The 21,680-nt window shown below is 42.2% G+C and overlaps 1 protein-coding gene across 1 annotated transcript in view; it reads left to right on the top strand.

Annotated features, from left to right (window-relative positions):
* The window catches only part of egln2 (egl-9 family hypoxia-inducible factor 2), a 122,860-nt gene that overhangs the window by 24,894 nt on the left and 76,286 nt on the right, over positions 1–21,680 (top strand). Inside the window, exon 2 of the mRNA XM_039768052.1 lies at positions 2,890–4,005. Within this exon, the coding sequence (XP_039623986.1) occupies positions 3,115–4,005 (891 nt within the window). The 5' untranslated portion in view covers positions 2,890–3,114. The remainder of the gene's footprint in view (positions 1–2,889; positions 4,006–21,680) is intronic.

Raw genomic sequence — 21,680 nt, 5'->3', positions numbered from 1 at the left:
TCTTGACATGGAGGTAAACTAAGAGAAGAGTAATAAAGTCACGTAGAGCTAAAAGCCTTCCTGAACAGATGAGTTTTGAGTTGTTTTTTAAAAGAATTCATGGAGTCTGCTGATCTGATTCATTTCGGTAGGTCATTCCAGAATCTGGGCGCCATACAGCTGAAGGCCCTGCGGTCACCCATGGAGTGTAGATTAGTGTGGGGCACAACAAGATCAGAGGACCTTAGTGGGCAGACAGGCACATAGTGATGAGAAGGTCACTGGTGTAGTTTGGCGCGAGGTTATTTAAGGCTTTGTAGGTTATTAGTAGGATTTTATATTCGATTCTGTAAGACACAGGGAGCCAGTGAAGATGGAGCAGGATGGTGTGATGTGCTCGCTGCTGCTGGTTCGAGTAAGGACTCTTGCAGCCGCGTTTTGAATAAGCTGGAGCTGTGATATAAGATTAGAAGGGACACCTGTCAGTATTGAATTACAATAATCAATGCGAGACGTGATAAAAGCAGGGACAAGTTTCTCAGCGTTAGAAAAGGAGAGGAAGGAGCGAACACGGGATACGTTACAGAGGTGAAAGTAAGAAAGTTTCTTAATATGATTTATGTGGGCAGCATAAGAGAGGGAGGAATCAAAAATGACACCAAGAAGTGAACTGCCAGTGGCTTAATGGTGATTTCAAAAAGCAGTTGTGACAAGGGACATTCTTGTCTGGTACCACGTTCTAGTAAAGTAATCTGAATTATTGTTGTTAATGCAAACTGAAGCTTCTGGATTTGTATACAGTAGTTTGATTCATACACAAATGTTCGGGCCAAACCCAAATTTCTCCAATTTCCTTGACATTTCGATTGAAAGAGATAACCACAGTAGTTTAGTTAGAAGTGTTTGTTATGCTGAAAAACATGCCGCTTTTCCAGCCGCCACCTTTGATCACATAAATGGAGTTGTGTTAGGACTTTGTTCAAAAGGTTTAACACCCATTGTAACACAATGGACACAAAAAAGAATGAAAGACCTTATCTTTTTCATCTGTTCACATCAAACGGCTACCCCAAGATGTTTATTAAACAGTGTCTTTATAGGAGACGCCACAGACCTCCAACTCGGTCCTGCGCTGCCGTCATTGGTTTCCTGTCTTTCCGTCATCAGATCTGCAAAGGGAGGAGGAGAAGAGGCATTAAGTTGACAGCACCAACCCCTGACTCGGAGTGGAATTACCTTTTGACGAGCCCAGAACTTGTCTCCCGAGTGCACATGTGTGACAGTGTTGGTATCAAGTTGAGATTTAAAAGTCCGTAAAGCCCAGCTGTCTACAACACTACTTGGTCGCTTATTCCATGTGCGAAGAAAAACTTCCTAACGTTTGTGCGAAATTTCCCCTTAACAAGTTTCCACCTGTGTCCCCCGTGTTCTTGCTGAACTCATTTTATAAAGTCACCGTCTCCATCCAGTCCATAATTTGAAGCACTCCGTTCAGGCCTCCTTTTAGTCTTCTTTGTTTAAGGTGAAAAATTTTAACTCCTTCCCTCTCTCCTTTTTATATAAAGGGACAGTATTTCCTAGCTTCCAGTCGTTAGAAATTTCCCCAGTGTGCCAAGGTTTTCACTAAGCTGGTGGTGATGAACAGACTTCAGTTGAATTTTTGGAAGGTTGGGAATTTCCAGAGGTGGCTCAGATATTCTTGATAATTTTTTCTTAGCGAAAAGAGGATCCATATGGGTGGTCACATTGTTCGTATGCCTTGTGTAAGAGTGTGTACTAGTGTTGCATCATATACCGATACTAAAAAAAAAAAGTACATAGCTACCCAAATTTTAAAATGGTACTATACCAGCATTATGATACATTCGATACTGTCACTTCACACTCTGTACCCCTCCCACCCCCCTTTTGAAAACCAAACTGGAAGTCCAGCGTTTTAATACAAATAAATATCTGTAAGCTCGATTAATCAATCATGAGGGTCAGATGAGCCTGGCCAAGCTACAGTAAGTGCTTCAGAGTTGCATGCTTCTGTACGGACTAGCAGAACCAAGGACCATAGGGTGCGCTGTGCAGTGGGGAGAAGAAGATATCCATTATTTATTTTGGATTCGTTTTGGTACTATTACTAAAATGTCGTGAAAGCTGGTATCGGTACCAAAGTCAAAATTTTAGCATAGATCCAACTCTAGTGTTTACATTGTTGGATCAGAAAAGTTTTACCGAGAGCAGAGACAATGGACAGACACTACCGGTTCCTGGGGTCTGAACTCGGGGAACAGGTCCTCTGTGAAGTGGAGACCTTCAATCAGAGCGGGATATTCTGTGACAAACAGCTGAAGATAGGGATGGGAGTAATCAATTTGCTTGCCAAGCTAATCTCTACAATGTTGTTACGATGTGGGAGTAAACCAAAGAAGAACCCACTTGATGAACTGAGAATGTGTAAACTTTATACAGTTAGTGACCAGGCTGCGATTTGAACCCAGTTTCCTGGAGCTGTGAGTCACAGGCAGTGTTCTCTCTAAGCTGAGTGTGTGAGCGATCGCTTACACGAATTCAGAGCGTCGCTCAAACTTCCCGCACGTTCGCTCATTCCGACGGTGTCGCTCGTACTTATCGCGGAAATTTGGTGCTCATAAATTTTTGGCTTAAACAAAATGTCGCTCATAACAATGTTTTTTGCTCACTATATGCTACTCCTTAGAGGGAACTTTGGTCACAGGTACTGTATTATCCACTGTAACTTAATTACATTTCCATTAGTCTTTCAATTTGAGTGCTTCTGGGTCTGCCATTTTATGCTCTTGTTGGTTTTCAAAAATACTACGTGATGATGCTGTATAACATGATTGCTTTACAGATGCACAGTCCATGTTGTCGAGTCACCTTTATTTTGTTTTCTTGCAGAGTGGCAAAGTGCTCAACATTCACCACCATAAGGGGGTCCAGAAAGCTGCTGAGAAGAGATGTGGTCAGGGGAATTCTGTTTAGCGTGACGCCCATCAACGCCAATCCTCTGGCTCCAGGAATCTAATGACTTGTCATCCTGTTAACTCCATAGAGGCCTGTGTGCATAATGGGCAGAGGACGTGAGCCCCCTGCATCACCGCTGAACAACATCGAAATGCCGACATGGAGATTCAACAGGATGGAGATGTTTTGAAGAAGGAGCCGGACCTGCAGCAGCCACAGGGCCAGGCACAGCCTGGCAGGATGCCACTAAAAGAGTCCCCTCGGACCGACCCCAGGATTGGCGTTGAGGAGTACAGTACCCCGTCTGTGGGCGCTACCAAACTTGCACCATCATCGGCCCAGTTGCTGGTCACTCTCCGCTCGCAGAAGTTGGCTCTGCGGCCAAAAGCCGAGCCGGGATTGCTGGTTGTGAATGGTTCTGTGAACAACGCCGACAACTACCGGCATGGCGAGCAGTCCGATGGTGATGCCAGCAAGTGGTGTGAACCCACTGACTTAGAGCTGCTTTTGAAACGCCGGCGAACGGCACCAGAGAACGGAGAAACAGAGGGATTTGTGCACCCAGGTGCAGCTGAAGGGAAGAGGCGCCGCACAGAGAGTGGTGAACGAAACGGACCCAATGGCCGCAGCACCCATAATGCAGCCAACCCAAGAACCACCGAAACCTCCTCGGAGCAGAATGTCCAGAGATCAGTGGGCACCGTGGCGGCCCGGGTCTCCCTGGAGCGCATGGCTCTTGAGTATATCGCCCCCTGCATGAAGTTCTATGGTATCTGCGTGAAAGACGGATTCCTGGGGGCTGAACTGGGGGAACGGGTCCTCTCTGAAGTGGAGACCCTCAATCAGAGCGGCAAGTTCCGCGATGGACAGCTTGTGAGCCAGCGCACCATCCCGTCCCGCAGCATCAGAGGCGATCAGATCGCATGGGTGGAAGGGGGAGAGCCGGGCTGTGAGAACATCCACACTCTCATGACGCGGATTGATGAGGTTATCATGTATAGCTCCATGAACGGGCAGATGGAGGGACGCGTCATCAACGGCAGGACAAAGGTAAGAGCAGCGTGTCCCTGAACCCATGGGGTACAGCGTTCATTCAAGTACTTCATGTTCTGTGGCTTGACTTGATAACTTTGGAGTTGTTCTTCTTCAGTTAAATATTTATTTATTTTATTTATTAAGCACCTTTAAACAACTTTCATTGACCAAAGTGCTGTACAACTAAAAGACAAAAAGGTTAGCAGGTACTACACAGCGCATATATACTCAATATACATTGCACACTACTATACTATACCGATCAATAAAATCAAAACAAAATAAGTAATAATAATAATAATAATAATATTAATAATAATAAATAAGATGAAACCAACTACATAAAATCAAGAGGAATTAAATGCACATGAAAACAGATATGTCTTAAGCAGGGTTTTAAAATGAGTAAGATTCTGGGCCGCTCTCAACTGCAAGGGGAGGCTGTTCCACAAACTGGGGGCTATTACCGAAAATGCTCTGCCTCCTCTGGTTTTAAGCTTTATTCTGGGGATATGGAGTAACTGAAGATCAGAGGATCGCAAGGTTCTGACATCTATCTATCTATAGACTGTGTCTCGATGCATGCTCAATAATCCAGGTACAGAAATTCTAGAAAGTTGATTCAGTTTATCTGGACATAGTTTTTTTTTTTCCAGGGAGATACGTTTCATCACTCATCTAAGTGACTTCATCAGTCTCAGTTGACTGCAAGATTCTCCAACCTTATAAACATTTCCTTTTCATAATGACCAATGTAAAATGGTGAAAGATATACCCTTAGGCCCCATCCTCGGTTCAGAGATGGTTGTTCCTTTTTCACATAAATGGCCTCCTTGACTCCTCGCTGAAAACAGCGTTCCTCCCTGTCCACGATGTGCACATCATCACTGAGAATGAAGTTGAAGTTTTATCTGTATAATTTAATAAACATATTTTGCTGCATTTCATCTTAAAAATGATATCATCATCATATGTAAATATGCGCTTTATAAAGTGGCTCAGGTTGTGCGATATTATAACTGTAGTGCAAGTTTACAGTGAGGTGATTGTACTTATAAGTCCAAACAGTAATACAAGGAGCACTTGATGGACTGATTGAGTGCATTTATAGTTTTTGGGATGAAACTGTTTCTGAACCGCGAGGTCCGTACAAAGAGTGACCAATGTCCTGCAGAGTCCTGGCCTGACGAGGTAGCTCTTCTGTGTTGTGCCATCCACTTCACCAGTGGTTGTTTGGTTTTCCCGACTGTATAATTCACGGCAATCCTCTTGGCTCTTAACTGCGTAAACTATATTACTCTGTCTGTGCCAGGGCACCCGATCCTTGGGGTGGACCAATTTTTGCCGTATCGTGTTTTGGGGTTTGAAAGCCACAGAGACCTGGGGCCTCATGCATAAACGGTGCGTACACACAGAAATGTTACCCAAACTTGGCATGAAGCCACGCACTTTTCCACGGTAGCTCATACCCCGTCGTACGCAAGTTCTCCGCTCGGTTTTGCAGACTGGTGGCACCCAGCGTCAAAGCAGTGCTACTGTTTCTTTGTGGTTATCCTTACTTTTTCAGATCCACAACCCTGACGCGGCTTTATCAAATACACTGAAATTAACCGCATATTGTTCATTAGTTTAATGCATCTGATTATAGTTAACCTGTAACAATATAATGGTCCACAGAATGGTCAAACTATTCTAAATACCATAACTGCTTTAGTGTTGTTACTCTCACTGCACCTTCTTCTTTTTCTTCTTTCAGAGTTGCCACAGCGGATCATCTTTTTCCATATTAATCTCACTGCACCACTCGGAGTATTTATATCCCTGTATCTGAGTGTGAATCACAGCTCTACAGAGCTGATCAGAAAGAGAATTATCAGTATACAGCATCAAGCACACGCTGCCTCAGCCATGCTGTCTGTTTAAACTGCTCTCACACAACAAACACTTCAGAGCCTTTACTGTACGGACCTCGCGGTTCAGAAACAGTTTCATCCCAAAAACTATAAATGCACTCAATCAGTCCATCAAGTGCTCCTTGTATTACTGTTTGGACTTATAAGTACAATCACCTCACTGTAAACTTGCACTACAGTTATAATATCACACAACCTGAGCCACTTTATAAAGCGCATATTCACATATGATGATGATATCATTTTTAAGATGAAATGCAGCAAAATATGTTTATTAAATTATACAGATAAAACTTCAACTTCATTTAAATAATCTATATTGTTAATAATTAAACATGTGAGGACACGGTGTCGCTGCGTTCACGGATTGTTCCTGCCTCGCGCTGTATTCTTGCTGGTACTGGCGTGACACTGGAAGAATAGATGGATAGAATAATTAAACTTGTACTACAAAGATATTTCAATGTGCCTTAGAAGTTTTGAAGAATCGGCGTTCTAAGCTTACAGATGGCTTAATGTCTATTAAAGAGCTGATTGTGTGGCGATTGGGTATTTGGAGAAAGAAAAGTAAGGACAGGAATTGGAGGTTAGTACATTTGAAAGAGACAGGACTGCTGCAATAAAGCATTTAATCGAAGGTCACGCACGGCGCAGCAAGCATCTTCCGTAAGACATGAACAATCACTGCACCACCGTGTTCCCATGTTTAATAACGTGCTTTAACTCCTATCATCATGAAAATGGTGTCAAGTATACATCTCAGTATTTTAATTATTCAGAGAGCTGTAATATCACGAATGTAATGGATTCTGTGTCCAGTTGGAGGAAGAGAAAGCCAGTTTAAGAAGCATGTAGTGATTCACATACACAAAGCGAGCACATAGAAGATCAAATACAAAGCAAAGCATTTAACGTTTTACTTTAATTACGACGTGATTTGAGAAAATGGTTAATTAAACGATTTTAAGATGAAGTTTATGATGATCTACTTTAATGACAAAATAAACTACGTGATTAAAGTGGAAATTTCGAGATTAAAGTTGACCTTTCATGCTTTTTTTCCCCACTGTGTACCCTTATTTTTTCCTCTGTACCCTGTGACAGATAGGGGGCGCTGTAGTCCCCTTGAACCCTCAGACCAGACGCCAGACACCAGGTAAAAGTCCAATAATTGGTTTTATTACAATAATCAAGTGCACAAAGCACCCTCCACTCCACTATACTCATAAACAATAATAATCCACAATTCAATAATCAATCCTCCTACTCCCAGACGTGTTGCCACCCTTCCTCCTGACTCAGCTCAACCCTGGGATCTGTAACAGTCCTTTTTATAGTCCTTGATCCAGAAGTGTTTCTCTCTTTGTCCATGTGACTGGTAACACTTCCGGGTCAGATAAAAAAAACTCCTTTTCTTCAACCCGGAAGCGCGTCATTTCTTCTGTCCATGTGACTCGGACGCACTTCCGGGTTGTTGGGAAAACAATCATTGTTCCTCCCTGCAGCGTCTTCTAGCAGCCCCCGTGGTATCCAGCAGGGCTGTGGATAAAAACTCCGTTGTTCATAATTCCCTGCTGGCATTCGGGGCACCTCCATGCTGCAGAGAGGGCTCCATCTGGCGGCCTGGGGGTATTGGCCAGGATGATTGGTCAGCCATATATCACAGCCCTAATAAGCTTTCATATGACAATCAGATGGTGGGCTACGACTCCCCTTTTCACAGCGAAATTGATATGTGACAACTTCTTTTTTATTTTTGGCACTGTGCAACTTTGTAAACTTGAGCTTTTGAGTTTCTCCGACACTCTGTCACTCGATCAACTTCCTTTTTTTGTTTATACCACTATTTTTTCTTTGCCTCCACTTGGTATTCGCTGAAATTCTTCTATTTTCCCCTGTGCTTTTCCCATTGTCTTTTCGCAGAATGCTGAGCTTAAGGGCTGTTTATATTGATTTGCATATTCAAAGAGGTGTAATTTTGGGAGGAGTTGGGGCGGGACAGCAGGCGTGTGCACGAGCGTTACTTTTCACGCTGACCAGGATTTATGAAGGGGAAGAACGTAGAAAATGCACAGATTCCTGCATCTGGAATTTTTTGTGTGTGAGCACATTTCGGCTTTTGTGCTTACATCATGTTATAGTGCACGCCGTTATGCATGAGGCCCCAGGTGTTTTGAAAAAATGCGTCTCAGCTGTTCCGATACTACTGACGCATAAGGGAACACCAAAGGTTTTCGCTTAGGCAGCGGTTGTCCTTCTTCTCTCCTGGATTGCTTAGAGCAAACTTAACGGCGACTTAAGGCTTCTGGATTGACTGTTCATAAACAGGCTTATAGGGAACATAAGAGGGCGTATGCAGAAGCTTTGAAGGTTGCACGGTCCAGGCTCTATTCCACTATCATTAGTAATAGTGCCAGGAATCCCAAAAAACTTTTCTCAACTATAAATCACCTTCTAAAACCTCCTTCATTTGTTTACTCTGAGATTACCGATGAGAGGTGCAACATGCATATCAATTTTTTCAAACAAAAGGTTGATAACATCCGCTTGCATCTCTCTACCACGGACACCCTGCCGTTTCCAACTGTCGATTCATTGTCTGAGATTGTCCAGCCCCTTTGCTCTTTCTCTGTTACCACGTGGGAAGAGGTGGAGGCCGTTATCAGGAAAATGAAATTGTCTACTAGTTCCCTGGACCCTTTCCCTTCTGCTCTGCTGAAGGCCAACATCTCTGCTGTATCTCCACTTACCACTAGGATTATAAATCATTCTCTTCTGACTCGTCATATTCCTTCTGTATTAAAAACTGCTGTCATCAGACCTCTATTGAAAAAAATCCACCCTTGATCCTGAAGTTCTCTCTAACTATAGGCCCATCTCCAATCTTCCATTTCTTTCTAAAGTTCTGGAGAAACTAGTTGCGGCTCAACTTCATGATCACCTCAAACTGAATAACTTGTTTGAGAAGTTTCAGTCTGGTTTTCGCCCTGGCTATAGTACTGAAACAACCCTGGTCAGGGTTACTAATGACCTTCTAATGACAGCAGATACTGGTTCTCCTTCTCTACTTATCCTTCTTGAACTGACAACTGCTTTTGACAGGATAGACCATAACATTCTTCTTCATCGCCTGCAATACACTATTGGACTTTCTGGAAATGTTCTTAACTGGTTTACATCATACCTGACTGGTAGAACTGAGTATGTTGCCTTGGGTAGCGCAAAATCTTATACCCACAATGTTACCTGTGGTGCTCCACAGGGCTCTGTTTTGGGCCCTATTCCCTTCAACATCTATATGCTTCCCCTTGGAACTGTCATTGGCAGGCATGGTTTATCCTTCCATTGTTATGCTGATGACACTCAGCTTTACCTCAAGACTACTCCCACCTCCGTTAATGCTCCTCTGCCAACATCTACTTTGACTACCTGTTTGGAGGAGATAGAGGCATGGATGAGGCTTAACTTTCTTCAGTTGAATAGATCCAAAACAGAAGCAATCATAGTTGGCACACCACATCATCTTCATTCTTCTATCATTACTGGTATTACATTCTCTGGTCAAAACATTCCTCTTTCTATATCTGTCAGTAATTTGGGTGTTAAAATGGATTCTCAACTCACTTTTGACACCCATATTAAATATCTTTGTAAATCTTCTTTTTATCATCTCAAGAACATTGCTAAACTCCGCCCTATACTTACCCTGGCGGATGCAGAGAGACTTGTTCATGCCTTTGTCTCCTCCAGGTTGGACTATTGTAATGCGCTTTTTATCGGGATTCCTGGTAAGAGTATCCAGAGACTCCAGTATATTCAGAACTGTGCTGCCAGAATTCTGATGAGGGTGCGAAAGCATGACCACATCACTCCAATTTTGAAAACCCTTCATTGGCTCCCTGTTTCACTTAGAATAGAGTATAAGGTTTCCCTCCTTACTCATCAGTGTATTTATGGGCATGCCCCCCATTATTTACAGGAACTCCTTACCCGTCATACTTCTTCACGTACCCTCCGCTCTGTACACATTAACACTCTTCAAGTTCCCAGAACTAAGCTCAGCAGCATGGGTGACGGGGCCTTTTCTTCGGTGGCGCCGAGACTGTGGAGCGCCCTCCCGGATTACCTGAGAGCCCCACAGTCGATTGATGTTTTTAAATGAGATAATAATAATTTCTTATTATTGAAGTTTTTTTTTAGGTCTTTTTGTTTTATTACTTTATTTTACTCTGTAGCACTTTGATATTGTTTATATAAAGTGCAGTATAAATAAAATGTATTATTATTATTATTATTATTATTATTATTATTATTATTATTATTATTATTAGAGCATTCCTTAGGTGTCTTCACTGCTTTGACAAAAGTCCAGCTGGGATAACCACATTTACTCGGAGCCTTTTTGATAAGATGTTCTTCTGCTTCCCTGAAAGAATTGAAAGAAAACCTTATGAGAAGGATTTAGGAGTCGTAGTGGGGCCACTGCTATTATTAATATATATAAATTATTTGGATAGGAATATAAATAACCAGCTGGTTAAGTCTGCAGATGATACCAAGATAGGTGGACTGGCAGATATGCACAGATCTGTTAAATCATCACAGAGAGACTTGGAGAGCATACAGTCTTGGGCAGATTTGTGGCAGATGTAATTCTTTACATTTACAAACATTCATTTTCATATAGGAATAAAAATGTTAGGTTTGGTTACATAAAGGGAGGTCTGATATTCAAAAGTCCACCTTATGAGACGGATTGAGGAGCAATAGTGGACTTGACACGATTAACTGCCAGACGGTGTTTAGAAGCCATTAAGAAGGCTAACAGAATGTCAGGTTATATAGCGCCTTGATGTGTGGAGTACAAGTCACAGGAGGTTCTACTCAAGCTTTATAACACACTGGTGAGGCCTCATCTGGAGTACTGGGTGCAGTTTTGGTCTCCAGGCTACAAAAAGGCTGTAACAGCTCAAGAGAAGGTCCAGAGAAGAGCGACAAGGCTGATTCCGGGCTACAGGGGATGAGGTATGAGGAAAGATTAAAAGAGCTGAGCCTTAAGGAGATGAGTAGGAACACTGAGTAAAGTGTTTAAAATGATGAAGGGAACCAGTCCAGTGGATCAAGACTGTTATTTTAAAATGAGTTCATCAAGAACACAGAGACACAGTTGGAAACTCGTGAAGGGTAAATTTCACACAAACGTTAGAAAGGTTTTTTTTTTCACAACAGAGAACCACAGACATATACGATAAGTGACCAAGTAGTGTGGTGGGTAGGAGGACTTTATGTCGATGTTTTTTTGAATGTGTTAAGCGGATTGATTTGGCAAGCTTTGTTGAGCTGGGTGACTTGTTCTTGTCAGACATTTTTCAAATGTTCTAATACATATATGTGTATTATTATAGCAGATTTCCCCCTTGGCACAAATAATGTTTTATCAATCGATTGATCTATTGTTCATTTGTTCTTTCTATTGTTTGTTTGTTCATTCATTCTTTTAATATTGAGTTCCTCATATCTTTGTAGTACAAGGGTGTTGTTCTCTGGTAGCCATTATGGATGTAATGAGAAGTCAAGTAAAATGACACCTTTAATTGGCTAACTATAAAGATTACAATACACAAGCTTTCGAGGCAACTCCGGCCCCATTTTCCACGCAGAAATGTAATACAGAAACTGGAGTTCCCTGTGTTTGTACACACTAGGACAAATAACAACATTGGGAAACCTTTAAGTGAGACATCTTAAATGTAAAAAAAAAATGAATAGACCTCTCTCTTCAGGCTAAGATTCATTTAGCAAGAGAGGAGAACAATGTATGGTCAAGATCTTTGGATAAAATAACTAACTGTCCAACAAAGTCTTTGGAAGTTTCTGATGAGTTTTTCAGTACAATGTGGGTCAGTAGTCAGGTGGTCTGTGTCAGTCCGAGAGAAACAAACAATCCTCATATCTGGCCATAAAACTCTTAGAGGTGTCATTTTACTTGACTTCTCACTACTGTCTCATCTTTGTAATCGAGATATTGAAAAGTCCCAATGAAAATCGAGTTTCACTTTGGAGCTTCTTGAAGAATTTGCTAAAACTTCTCTCTTTGACTTTGAATGTTTTATAAGCTGGTCTTATTTGGTATTTCTAGTCCAGTGGCCTCACAAATCTTCAGATGCTCAGTCGTTGTCTGTGTGGAGTTCACTCGTTCCTCACTTGTCTGCATGGCTTCCTGCAAGTCCTCAGGTTTTCATCTCCCAATGATGTGCAGGTTGGGGATCATTTCCGACTGTAAATATCCCCCTGTGTGTGTGTGTGTCTGTCTGTCTGTCTGTGTTTCTGCCCCCTCTGGTGAACTGGTGGCCTGTCCACCTACCTTGTGCCCAGCACTGCTGAGATGGGCTCTGGCTCTCTTGCACCTCATAATCTGATTAATTGGATTTGAGACTGGCATGTTATGATTGCCCTCTTCACATTAAAACTTACAAATGGATGTGCATTCAGACTTTGGGACATTGGGAAAGGCGCGATATATAATAACTGATGTTGCTAATAAGTGTCACTTTAATGTTCTTTACTGGGGTAATGACGCTTCCAGTACACAACAAAGATGTCACACATGGTAGCACCACAATGAAGAACTGTCTGGCCATTGGTAACAACTTGCCCGAGCGCTTGTAACATTTACTGATGTTAGAGGGTGGAATTGGCATTGTTGGATTTGAATACTCTTTGGCTCCGCCCCTACGCGCCAGTCATTTCAATTCTTTATTGTCACGTGTACAAGTACAACTACCATGTACAATGAAATGCTTGCTTGCATGTGCCCCTGCAGACAGTGAACATAGACAACAAGAAAAAAGAACACACAATAAATAAATGAATATAATAAGCCAACAAATAAAACCAGAATCTTAGGAATAAATAGAAACAGAGGCAGAAGTTGTGACAGATAGAGGGGGCGCTATCACTTCCTTGAACCCTCGGACAATACGTCAAGCACCAGGTAAAAGTCCAAATATTTGTTTTATTAACAAAATAATGTGCACCAAGCACCCTCCTCTCCACAATACAATTACAAATACCAATAATCACAAATCAATACAATCCTCCACTCCCAGATGCGTTGCCACCCTTCCACCCAGCTCAGCTCAGCGCTCTGGTGTTTCTCAGAGTCCTTTATAGTCCATGACCCGGGTCAGATAAAAAGTCCACTTCTTCATCCCAGAAGTACGTCATCTCCCCTGTCGCTGTGACTAAGACGTACTTCCGGGTGATAGGGCACAAACGACTCTCTGGGCCTCCCTGCAGCATCCTCTGTTGGCCACTGTGGTATCCAGCAGAGCTGTAAAGGAAAACTCCATGGTCCATGATTCCCTGCTGGTATTCGGGGCACCTCCATGCTGCAGGGAGAGCTCCACCTGGCAGCCTGGGGGTATTGGCCAGGATGACTAGCCGGCCATAGACCACAAAGTATATGTGCAGGTAGCAGTGGAGGTGACACAAGGTTACTGATTGTTCATGAGTCTGATTGGGTAGAAACTGTTCCTGAACCTGGAGGTGAGCATCTGGATTTCCTAGATCTGCTGCTTGCAACGAATCGAGCTGTACTTTTGGATAAACACAAATATCAACTCTGTCTTTGATATCTCCGTCTTTTGAAACTATTATCGAAGACAATTCGTCACATGTTGCTTTATTATATATGCGAGAGTGACCTTTCGGATTCATCTAGAAATCCAAGAAAACTTCTTTGTCCGTGTTTTCCAGATAAACTTTGTGTGAAGTATGATACTTTTGGACGTATGGACTTGTATCCATTATTGGCTGTAGAATTTCTAATACGTCTGATCGTTTAACTTTTTTAATTCTATGTTTCATCACTTCCCCGTGATCATAAGCATAAACCTGACTGAATTGTGGTTTCTTCGAAATTGAACTTGTCGTAGCTTTAATTGTTGTGGGACCACAGATTCTCATAGTATATGGTTCTGAATCGTGTAAATCTACGTTTTGAGCATTGAATGTTGCGAATGTGAATAGATTATTGTAGATTTGAATATTTTACCAGTAGTGTTTGTGGATCTTTTATCTCGTTTAATCTCGTTTAATCTTTTAATTCTTGTTGATACGCCTCTTCATTGGGGAAAAAACACTACTTTTCCCTGATGGCAACACAAATTAGATAATGTACAAGTCTCCGATTTAAAGTTTATAGCCGAACAATATCTACATACTTCTGTTATATTACCTATGCCCATATATTTGATCTCTTTTCTCTGTTCCATTATTTCACAGAGTAATAATTTCTATTTGTTAGCGCTAAAGCGATCTTTGCTATGTTTTTTGAGACTTTCGAATTTTTGTACTTTCATAATCTCTAAACATGCTCTGCATGTGTATCGCGCCGACGTTTTTGAACCTCTTTACGACTTTCAACTTTGTCTTCTACTCTGAAAACGTATACATTTATAAGAGCTGAGAGCACAGGAACCGTGTCTGACAATAGCATTCACACGAATGAGAAGTGATTGGACCATGTGCGTGGCTTAATCTCTTGGCACAAAGTCTTCTCTCGCGGGACTTGAAATTATCTCTCGCGGGACTTGAAATTATCTCTCGCGGGACTTGAAATTGTCTCTCGCGGGACTTGAAATTGTCTCTCGCGGGATTTGAAATTATCTCTCGAGGGACTTGAAATTATCTCTGGAGGGACTTGAAATTATCTCTGGAGGGACTTGAAATTGTCTCTCGCGGGATTTGAAATTATCTGTTGTAGGACTTGAAATTATCTCCGAGAATGTCTCGTCTCAGGTATTCCTTTTTATAATAGAGAGATGTGTATTGTATAGAGTGGAGTATTTGTATATATTTTGATTATTGTAATTTTATGGCAGTGTTATTGTTTGCTTTCACACTAATTTTCTACATCTGGACATTTGTAAGTGATGATTGACTGTTGGATTCACATAAATGATGTTGACTTTTGGTCAAAGATGTACAGTATGGATTGGGGACGAGGCTGTACTTTTTTAAGTGATGCAGCTGTGGACTTAAGGCGTGAAGAGACACACGTTGCATGAATGGAGAAAGTGGAAAAGCATCGAAAGGACTGATGGGAGCACGGGTGATTATCATTTGGCTGGTGGCTACAGGATTCCCCCTCTCCATTTCGGAGGTGCATCGTGGAGGGACACAGAGGAATAAGGGGAGGGGTGTGTGTCTGCAGTGAGCCGTGTATCGCAGCTGCTCCAGTTGACGGAGGAATAGTGTCCCGAGTGGCTTAACACCACAAGGCACGAGGTCTGGGTGCCTGGTGGGAATCCACGGCCCAGACAGTGTGAGTAGCCCCGTTGTTTTTGTGGTGTAATAGATTGAAGTATAACAGTGGGATGCTACATGTGGAGTGCTGCCCAGTGTGTGTTTTCTTGTAGGTGCCGTGCGTGAAGACACCGCGCTGCAGATTTGTGGACGGCGAGTGCGTGTGTGGTGTTTGGACGAGTGATCATTTAAGACAACGCACTTCTTTTGAGAAAGCAGTTGACACGACACCCAATGATGTTAAGCGATTCTGACCTTTCTGCCCTAAGATATTGATTGGGATATGAGCGGATTTTGAATGTTTTAATTTTTGGTTTTATTTTTATATTATGTATTTTACTAGTAAAAATTAAGAGTGGTTACATTGATGTCTTGAAGTTATAGCGCAACCACTACTCTGGGGGTAAATTAGTGAAAAATATTATCGGGTTCCCCATACCTGACAAATTTGGGGTGGCATGGTCAATTGTTTGGAATTGTTAGGAGGGGTAAGGTGGAAGCATCCGAGTTCTAATAATTAGATACCTTGTAGTTTTGGGGTATAATTTGCCCTGCCACCCCCTAACACTAACTGGCACCACTCTTGATTTGACTAAAATGTTGAAAAAGATGGCTGTTAGGGAAAGCTCATAGAAAGTGAAGAGCAAAAGAGAAACAAGGTGGACAGTGAAGGTTGAGGCCTCCCATTTTGTAACCTCGGTGCCATGGCAATGACAGAGTTAACTTGGCAGTGGAGACGCAACATGCGGGAGATCACTTCAGCTCCTGCCTGGCTACATGCTAGACGGTAATCCTTTAATGGCGGACAGCCGCCTCCCCCTCATGATGCAGCACTTTCAACAGAGTTGGGATTTGACCTCCGCACTCTTAAAGAGACAAGTCCCGTTTTTTTTTTTTTCTTTCTTTTTTTGTGTACCACATCCAGGTTGTGGATTTCATGGAAACTGTCAGAGAGCCATCTGACATGACGATAAGCCCGGTCCACATGCCAGCAGACAGGAATCAAAGTCCTGAAGATACTCTTCTCATCTTGGGCTGCCTTCCTAGGAGAGCCTCATGGAACATTCCTGCCCCTGAGCCTCGCCCCTGTCAGCCATGCGGCACATTTCCTAATGTTTATCAAGTTGTGTAACTCACCCTGTGGATTTTCTGAGCCCAGGGTGTCTGTCGAGTGTGATGACCTGAACGTGTTTGTTGTGTTCAGGGGAGTTTGAATGGGGGTTTGCTTCTTCACCTTCTTTTCATTCTCGTGCAGTAATATATTTTAATGATGACCCCATTGGCCATTTATTTTATAAACTGCTCAAAAAAGTTAAAGGAACACTTTGAAAACACTTCAGATCTCAATAGGAAAAAAAATCCTGCTGGCCATCTCTTCAGCTATGGACTGGTAATGTGTTTGGAATGAAAGGATGGCACATCGTTTGATGGAAATGAAAATGATCAACCGACAGAGGGCGGAATTCAAAGACACCCCGAAAATCAAAGGGGAAACAATGATGTGGCTGTCAGGCGAGTCCATTTTGCGAAATTTCATTGCAGCAACTCCAAATGGTACTCAGTAGTTTGTATGCCCAAGGCTATGTATGACAACGTCCTAATGAGACAACGGATTGTGTCCTGGGGGATCTCCTCCCAGATCTGGACCAGGGCATCACTGAGCTCCTGGACAGTCTGAGCTGTTGGATGGACTGAAACATAATGTCCCACCCAGAGGTGTCCTATTTGATTGAGGTCAGGTAAGCATGGGGGGTCAGTCAATTGTATCAATTCCTTCATCACCACATGAGGCCGGGCATTGTCGTGCACCAGGAGGAACCCAGGAGCCACATAGGATCTGACAGTTGGTGCAAGGATTTCATCCCGATACCTAATGGCAGTCAAGGTGCCGTTGTTTAACCTGTAGAGGATTGTGCGCCCCTCCATGGATATGCCTCCCCAGACAATCACTGACCCACCACCAAACTGGTCATGCTGAACGATGTTACAGGCAGCATAACGTTCTCCACGACTTCTCCAGACCCAAGTCTCAAGGTGAACCTGCTTTCATCTGTGAAAAGCACAGGGTGCCCGCCAGTGGTGGACCTGCCAATTCTGGTATTCTATGGCAAATGCCAATCGAGCTCTATGATGCCCACTAGAGGACTTTGTCGGGCCCTCAGGCCACCCTCATGAAGTCTGTTTCTGATTGTTTGGTCAAAGACATTCACATCACACCTGCATGCTGGAGGTCATTTTGTAGGCTCTGCCAGTGCTCATCCTGTTCTTCTTTGCCCAAAGGAGCAGATACTGGTGGGCCATGCTGATGGGTTAAGGACCTTCTACGAGGAGCCCTGTCCAGCTCTCCTGGAGTAACTGTCTGTCTCCTGGAATGTCCTCCATGCCCTTGATACTGTGCTGGCAGACACAGAAAACCTTCTGGCAATGACACGTATTTATGTGCCTGCCATCCTGGAGAGGTTGGACTACCTGTGCCACTTCTGTAGGTCCAGGTATGGCCTCATGGTACCAGTAGTGACACTGACCGTAGCCAAATGCAAAACAAGTGACAAAACAGATGAGAAAGGAAAAATGTCAGTGGCCTCCCTCCACCTGTTAACCCAGCCATTCCTGTTTTGGGGGTCGTCTCATTGTTGCCCCTCTAGTGCACCAAAGCAGCTGAAACTGACGAACAAGCCCCTCTGAACTGAGCAGATCAATAGCCCTAAAATGTCATTGACTTGATGCTACACTCTCAATTATAAGGGTTCTTTTATTTTTTTGAGCAGTATATAATATAATAATAATAATAATAATAATAATAATAATAATAATAATAATACATTTTATTTATACAATGGCGCCTTTCTAAGCATTCAAGGATATCAAACAAACAATAATTTAAAAAGCATATCATAAACAGAACTTAAAGCACCGGGTGACGCTATTAATGTGAGACTCAAAAGATAGAGTACTATCAAGGATGACACCCAGACTCACTGTCTATATAGGTAAGTGTGTTTATATATATATATATATGTATATGTATATATGTATATATATGTATATGTATATATGTATATATGTATATATATGTATATGTATATATGTATATATATGTATATGTATATATGTATATATGTATATATCTATATGTATATATTAATGTATATATATGTGTATGTATATATATATATATATGTGTATATGTATATGTATATGTATATGTATATGTATATATATATATATATATATATATATATATATATATATATATATATATATATATATACTGCTCAAAAGAATTAAAGGACCACTTTTTAATCAGAGTATAGCATAAAGTCAATGAAACTTATGGGATATTAATCTGGTCAGTTAAGTAGCAGAGGGGGTTGTTAATCAGTTTCAGCTGCTGTGGTGTTAATGAAATTAATAACAGATGCACTAGAGGGGCAACAATGAGATGACCCCCAAAGCAGGAATGGTTTAACAGGTGGAGGCCACTGACATTTTCCCCTCCTCATCTTTTCTGACTGTTTCTTCACTAGTTTTGCATTTGGCTACAGTCAGTGTCACTACTGGTAGCATGAGGCGATACCTGGACCCTACAGAGGTTGCACAGGTAGTCCAACTTCTCCAGGATGGCACTTCAATATGTGTCATTGCCAGAAGGTTTGCTGTGTCTCCCTGCACAGTCTCAAGGGCATGGAGGAGATTCTAGGAGACAAGCAGTTACTCTAGGAGAGCTGGAGAGGGCCATAGAAGGTCCATAACCCATCAGCAGGACCAGTATCTGCTCCTTTGGGCAAGGAGGAACAGGATGAGCACTGCCAGAGCCCTACAAAATGACCTCCAGCAGGCCACTGGTGTGAATGTCTCTGACCAAACAACCAGAAAGACTTCATAAGTGTGACCCAAGGGCCCCATGTCCTCTAATGGGCCCTGAGCTCACTGCCCAGCAGCATGCAGCTCGATTGGCATACGCCATAGAATACCAGAATTGGCAGATGCACCACTGGTGCCCTGTGCTTTTTACAGATGAGAGCAGGTTCACCCTGAGCACGTGACAGAAGTGAAAGGGTCTGGAGAAGCCATGGAGAACATTATGCTGCCTGTAACATCATTCAGCATGAGCAGTTTGGTGGTGGGTTAATGATGGTCTGGGGAGGCATATCCATGGAGGGTCACACAGACCGCTACAGGCTTGACAAAGGCACCTTGGCTGCCATTAGGTATCAGGATGAAATCCTTGGACCCATTGTCAGACCATATGCTGGTACAGTGGCTCCTGGTGCATGACAATTCCTGGCCTCATGTGGTGAGAGTATGCAGGCAGTTCCTGGAGGATGAAGGAATTGATACCATTGACTGGCCACCACACTTTCCTGACCTAAATCCAATAGAACACCTCTGGGACATTATGTTTTGGTCCATCCAATGCCACCAGGTTGCACCTCAGACTGTCCAGGAGCTCAGTGATGCACTGGTCTGATCTGGGAGAAGATCCCCCACAACACCATCTGTCATCTCATTAGAAGCATGCACCGATGTTGTCAGGCATGTATACAAGAACACAGGGGCCATACAAAGTGCTGCGTACAATTTTGAGTTGCTGCAATTCAATTTTGGCAAAATGGACTAGCCTGCCACATAATTTTTCACTCTGATTTTTGGGGCGCCTTTGAATTCAGGGCTCTGTAGGTTGATCATTTTCATTTCCATCAAACGATGTGGCATCCTTTCGTTCCTAACACATTACCCAGTCTATATCCGTATAGATATCCAGGAGGATTTCTTTTTCCTATTGAGATCTGATGTGTTCCTTTAATTTTTTTGAGCAGTTTATATATATATATATATATATATATATATATATATATATATATATATATATATATATATATATATATATATATATATATATATATATATATGTATATATGTATATATATATATATATATATGTATATATGTATATATATATATATATATGTATATATGTATATATATATATATATATATATATGTATGTGTGTATAGATATATATATATATGTATATTGTGAACTTGAACCCGGACACAGACAGGCGGACATCTTATTTCACCCAACACACGTTTATTTACAGTTATATTCAGTGCACACAAACCCCAGTGCCTCCAGCTTCGATCCCCCAAAGTCCAGGCCTCACAGTCCTTCGTGCCTCTCTCTCCTGGCCGCCTCCAGTCTTCTCTCCAGCTCTGTCCACTTCCATCCGACTTCCGCTATCGACTGAAGGGATGCGGCCCCTTAAATAGGAACCTGGATGGGCTCCAGCTGCTTCCCGGCACTCCTCTGTAGCCACGCCCTAGTGTGGCAGAAGTGCCGGCTGCGCACCTGGAAGCCGTCCGGGTGTCCCCTGTTGTCTTCCCCCCAGCACTTCCTGGTGTGGCGGAAGTGCTGGGCTCCAGGGATATTCAGGCACCGAGGCGCCGCCTGGCGGTGGCCACGGGTCCCTACAGGGCTGGGCTTCCAAGCCCTTTACCCGAGGCCCCCAAGATAACCAGGGTGGATGCCCCCTCGCAGTCTGGAGGAGGCACAATATATATAATCTATATACTGTATATAATATATACTGTATATGTATGAATAAATCGGACTCTGCAGCTTTAGGAATAAAAGGTAAAGTACCACTTCTGGTTAGTGGAAATAGCCTGAAATTTGATAGAAATCTACGTTTTGTACCTAACACTTGTATGCAATATTTGGTTAACCTAAACCTTTTATATGAAATTTGCTCTTATTGAGTTATCTTGTTGAAGAACTCCTTTGTAAACTAGCAGCGATCCACTGTACTAATTCCCATCATCAATTAAACCCACTTAGTCATGTCACCCCTTAATCTCCCTTTTCTGTAAACCAAGGTCGAAGGTTCTTTATTTAGTCCTGTTCACACAAGAAACAAACAAATAGAGACAGGACAGGTTTACGTACGGTGGTTTTTGATATTTGCATATTTACCCAGGGTGCCTTGTAGGTGTCAAGTCAAAAAAAAAATATTTACCTATTTGAACAAATTAATTAGCTGTTTGAATGAGTTATTCAGCCATTTGAATGAGTTATTTGGCTGTTTGTGTGAGTTATTCGGTCATTTCAATGAGTTATTCAGCCATTTGAACATGTTATTTGCCCATTTAAACGATTTGTTCACCCATTTAAATGAGTTATTCACCAGTTAACTCGTTCTAACAAATTATTAACCCATTTGAACAAATTACTAACCCATTTAAATAAATTATTAACTCATTCTAGCAAATTATGTAATTCATTCAAAAGGATTATTTTTGATTTTTTTTTTATTTCACTAGCAATTTATTTTTCCTGGTATACAGTTTTTGAACCCGACCCAGAAGAGTTGAGCCAGCCAGTAGTTTCAGTCTGTTCTATGCTGTTTAGTGCCATTATTGTCTAGATTTCAAACTTACCTCTTCTTCTACCATCGTTTCCACCAT

The sequence above is a fragment of the Polypterus senegalus genome, chromosome 11, assembly GCF_016835505.1.
Source record: "Polypterus senegalus isolate Bchr_013 chromosome 11, ASM1683550v1, whole genome shotgun sequence".
In the NCBI taxonomy this organism is placed as follows: Eukaryota; Metazoa; Chordata; class Cladistia; order Polypteriformes; family Polypteridae; genus Polypterus; species Polypterus senegalus.
Note: the sequence above shows the minus strand (reverse complement) of the source record. Positions and strands in the feature narration are given on the sequence as shown.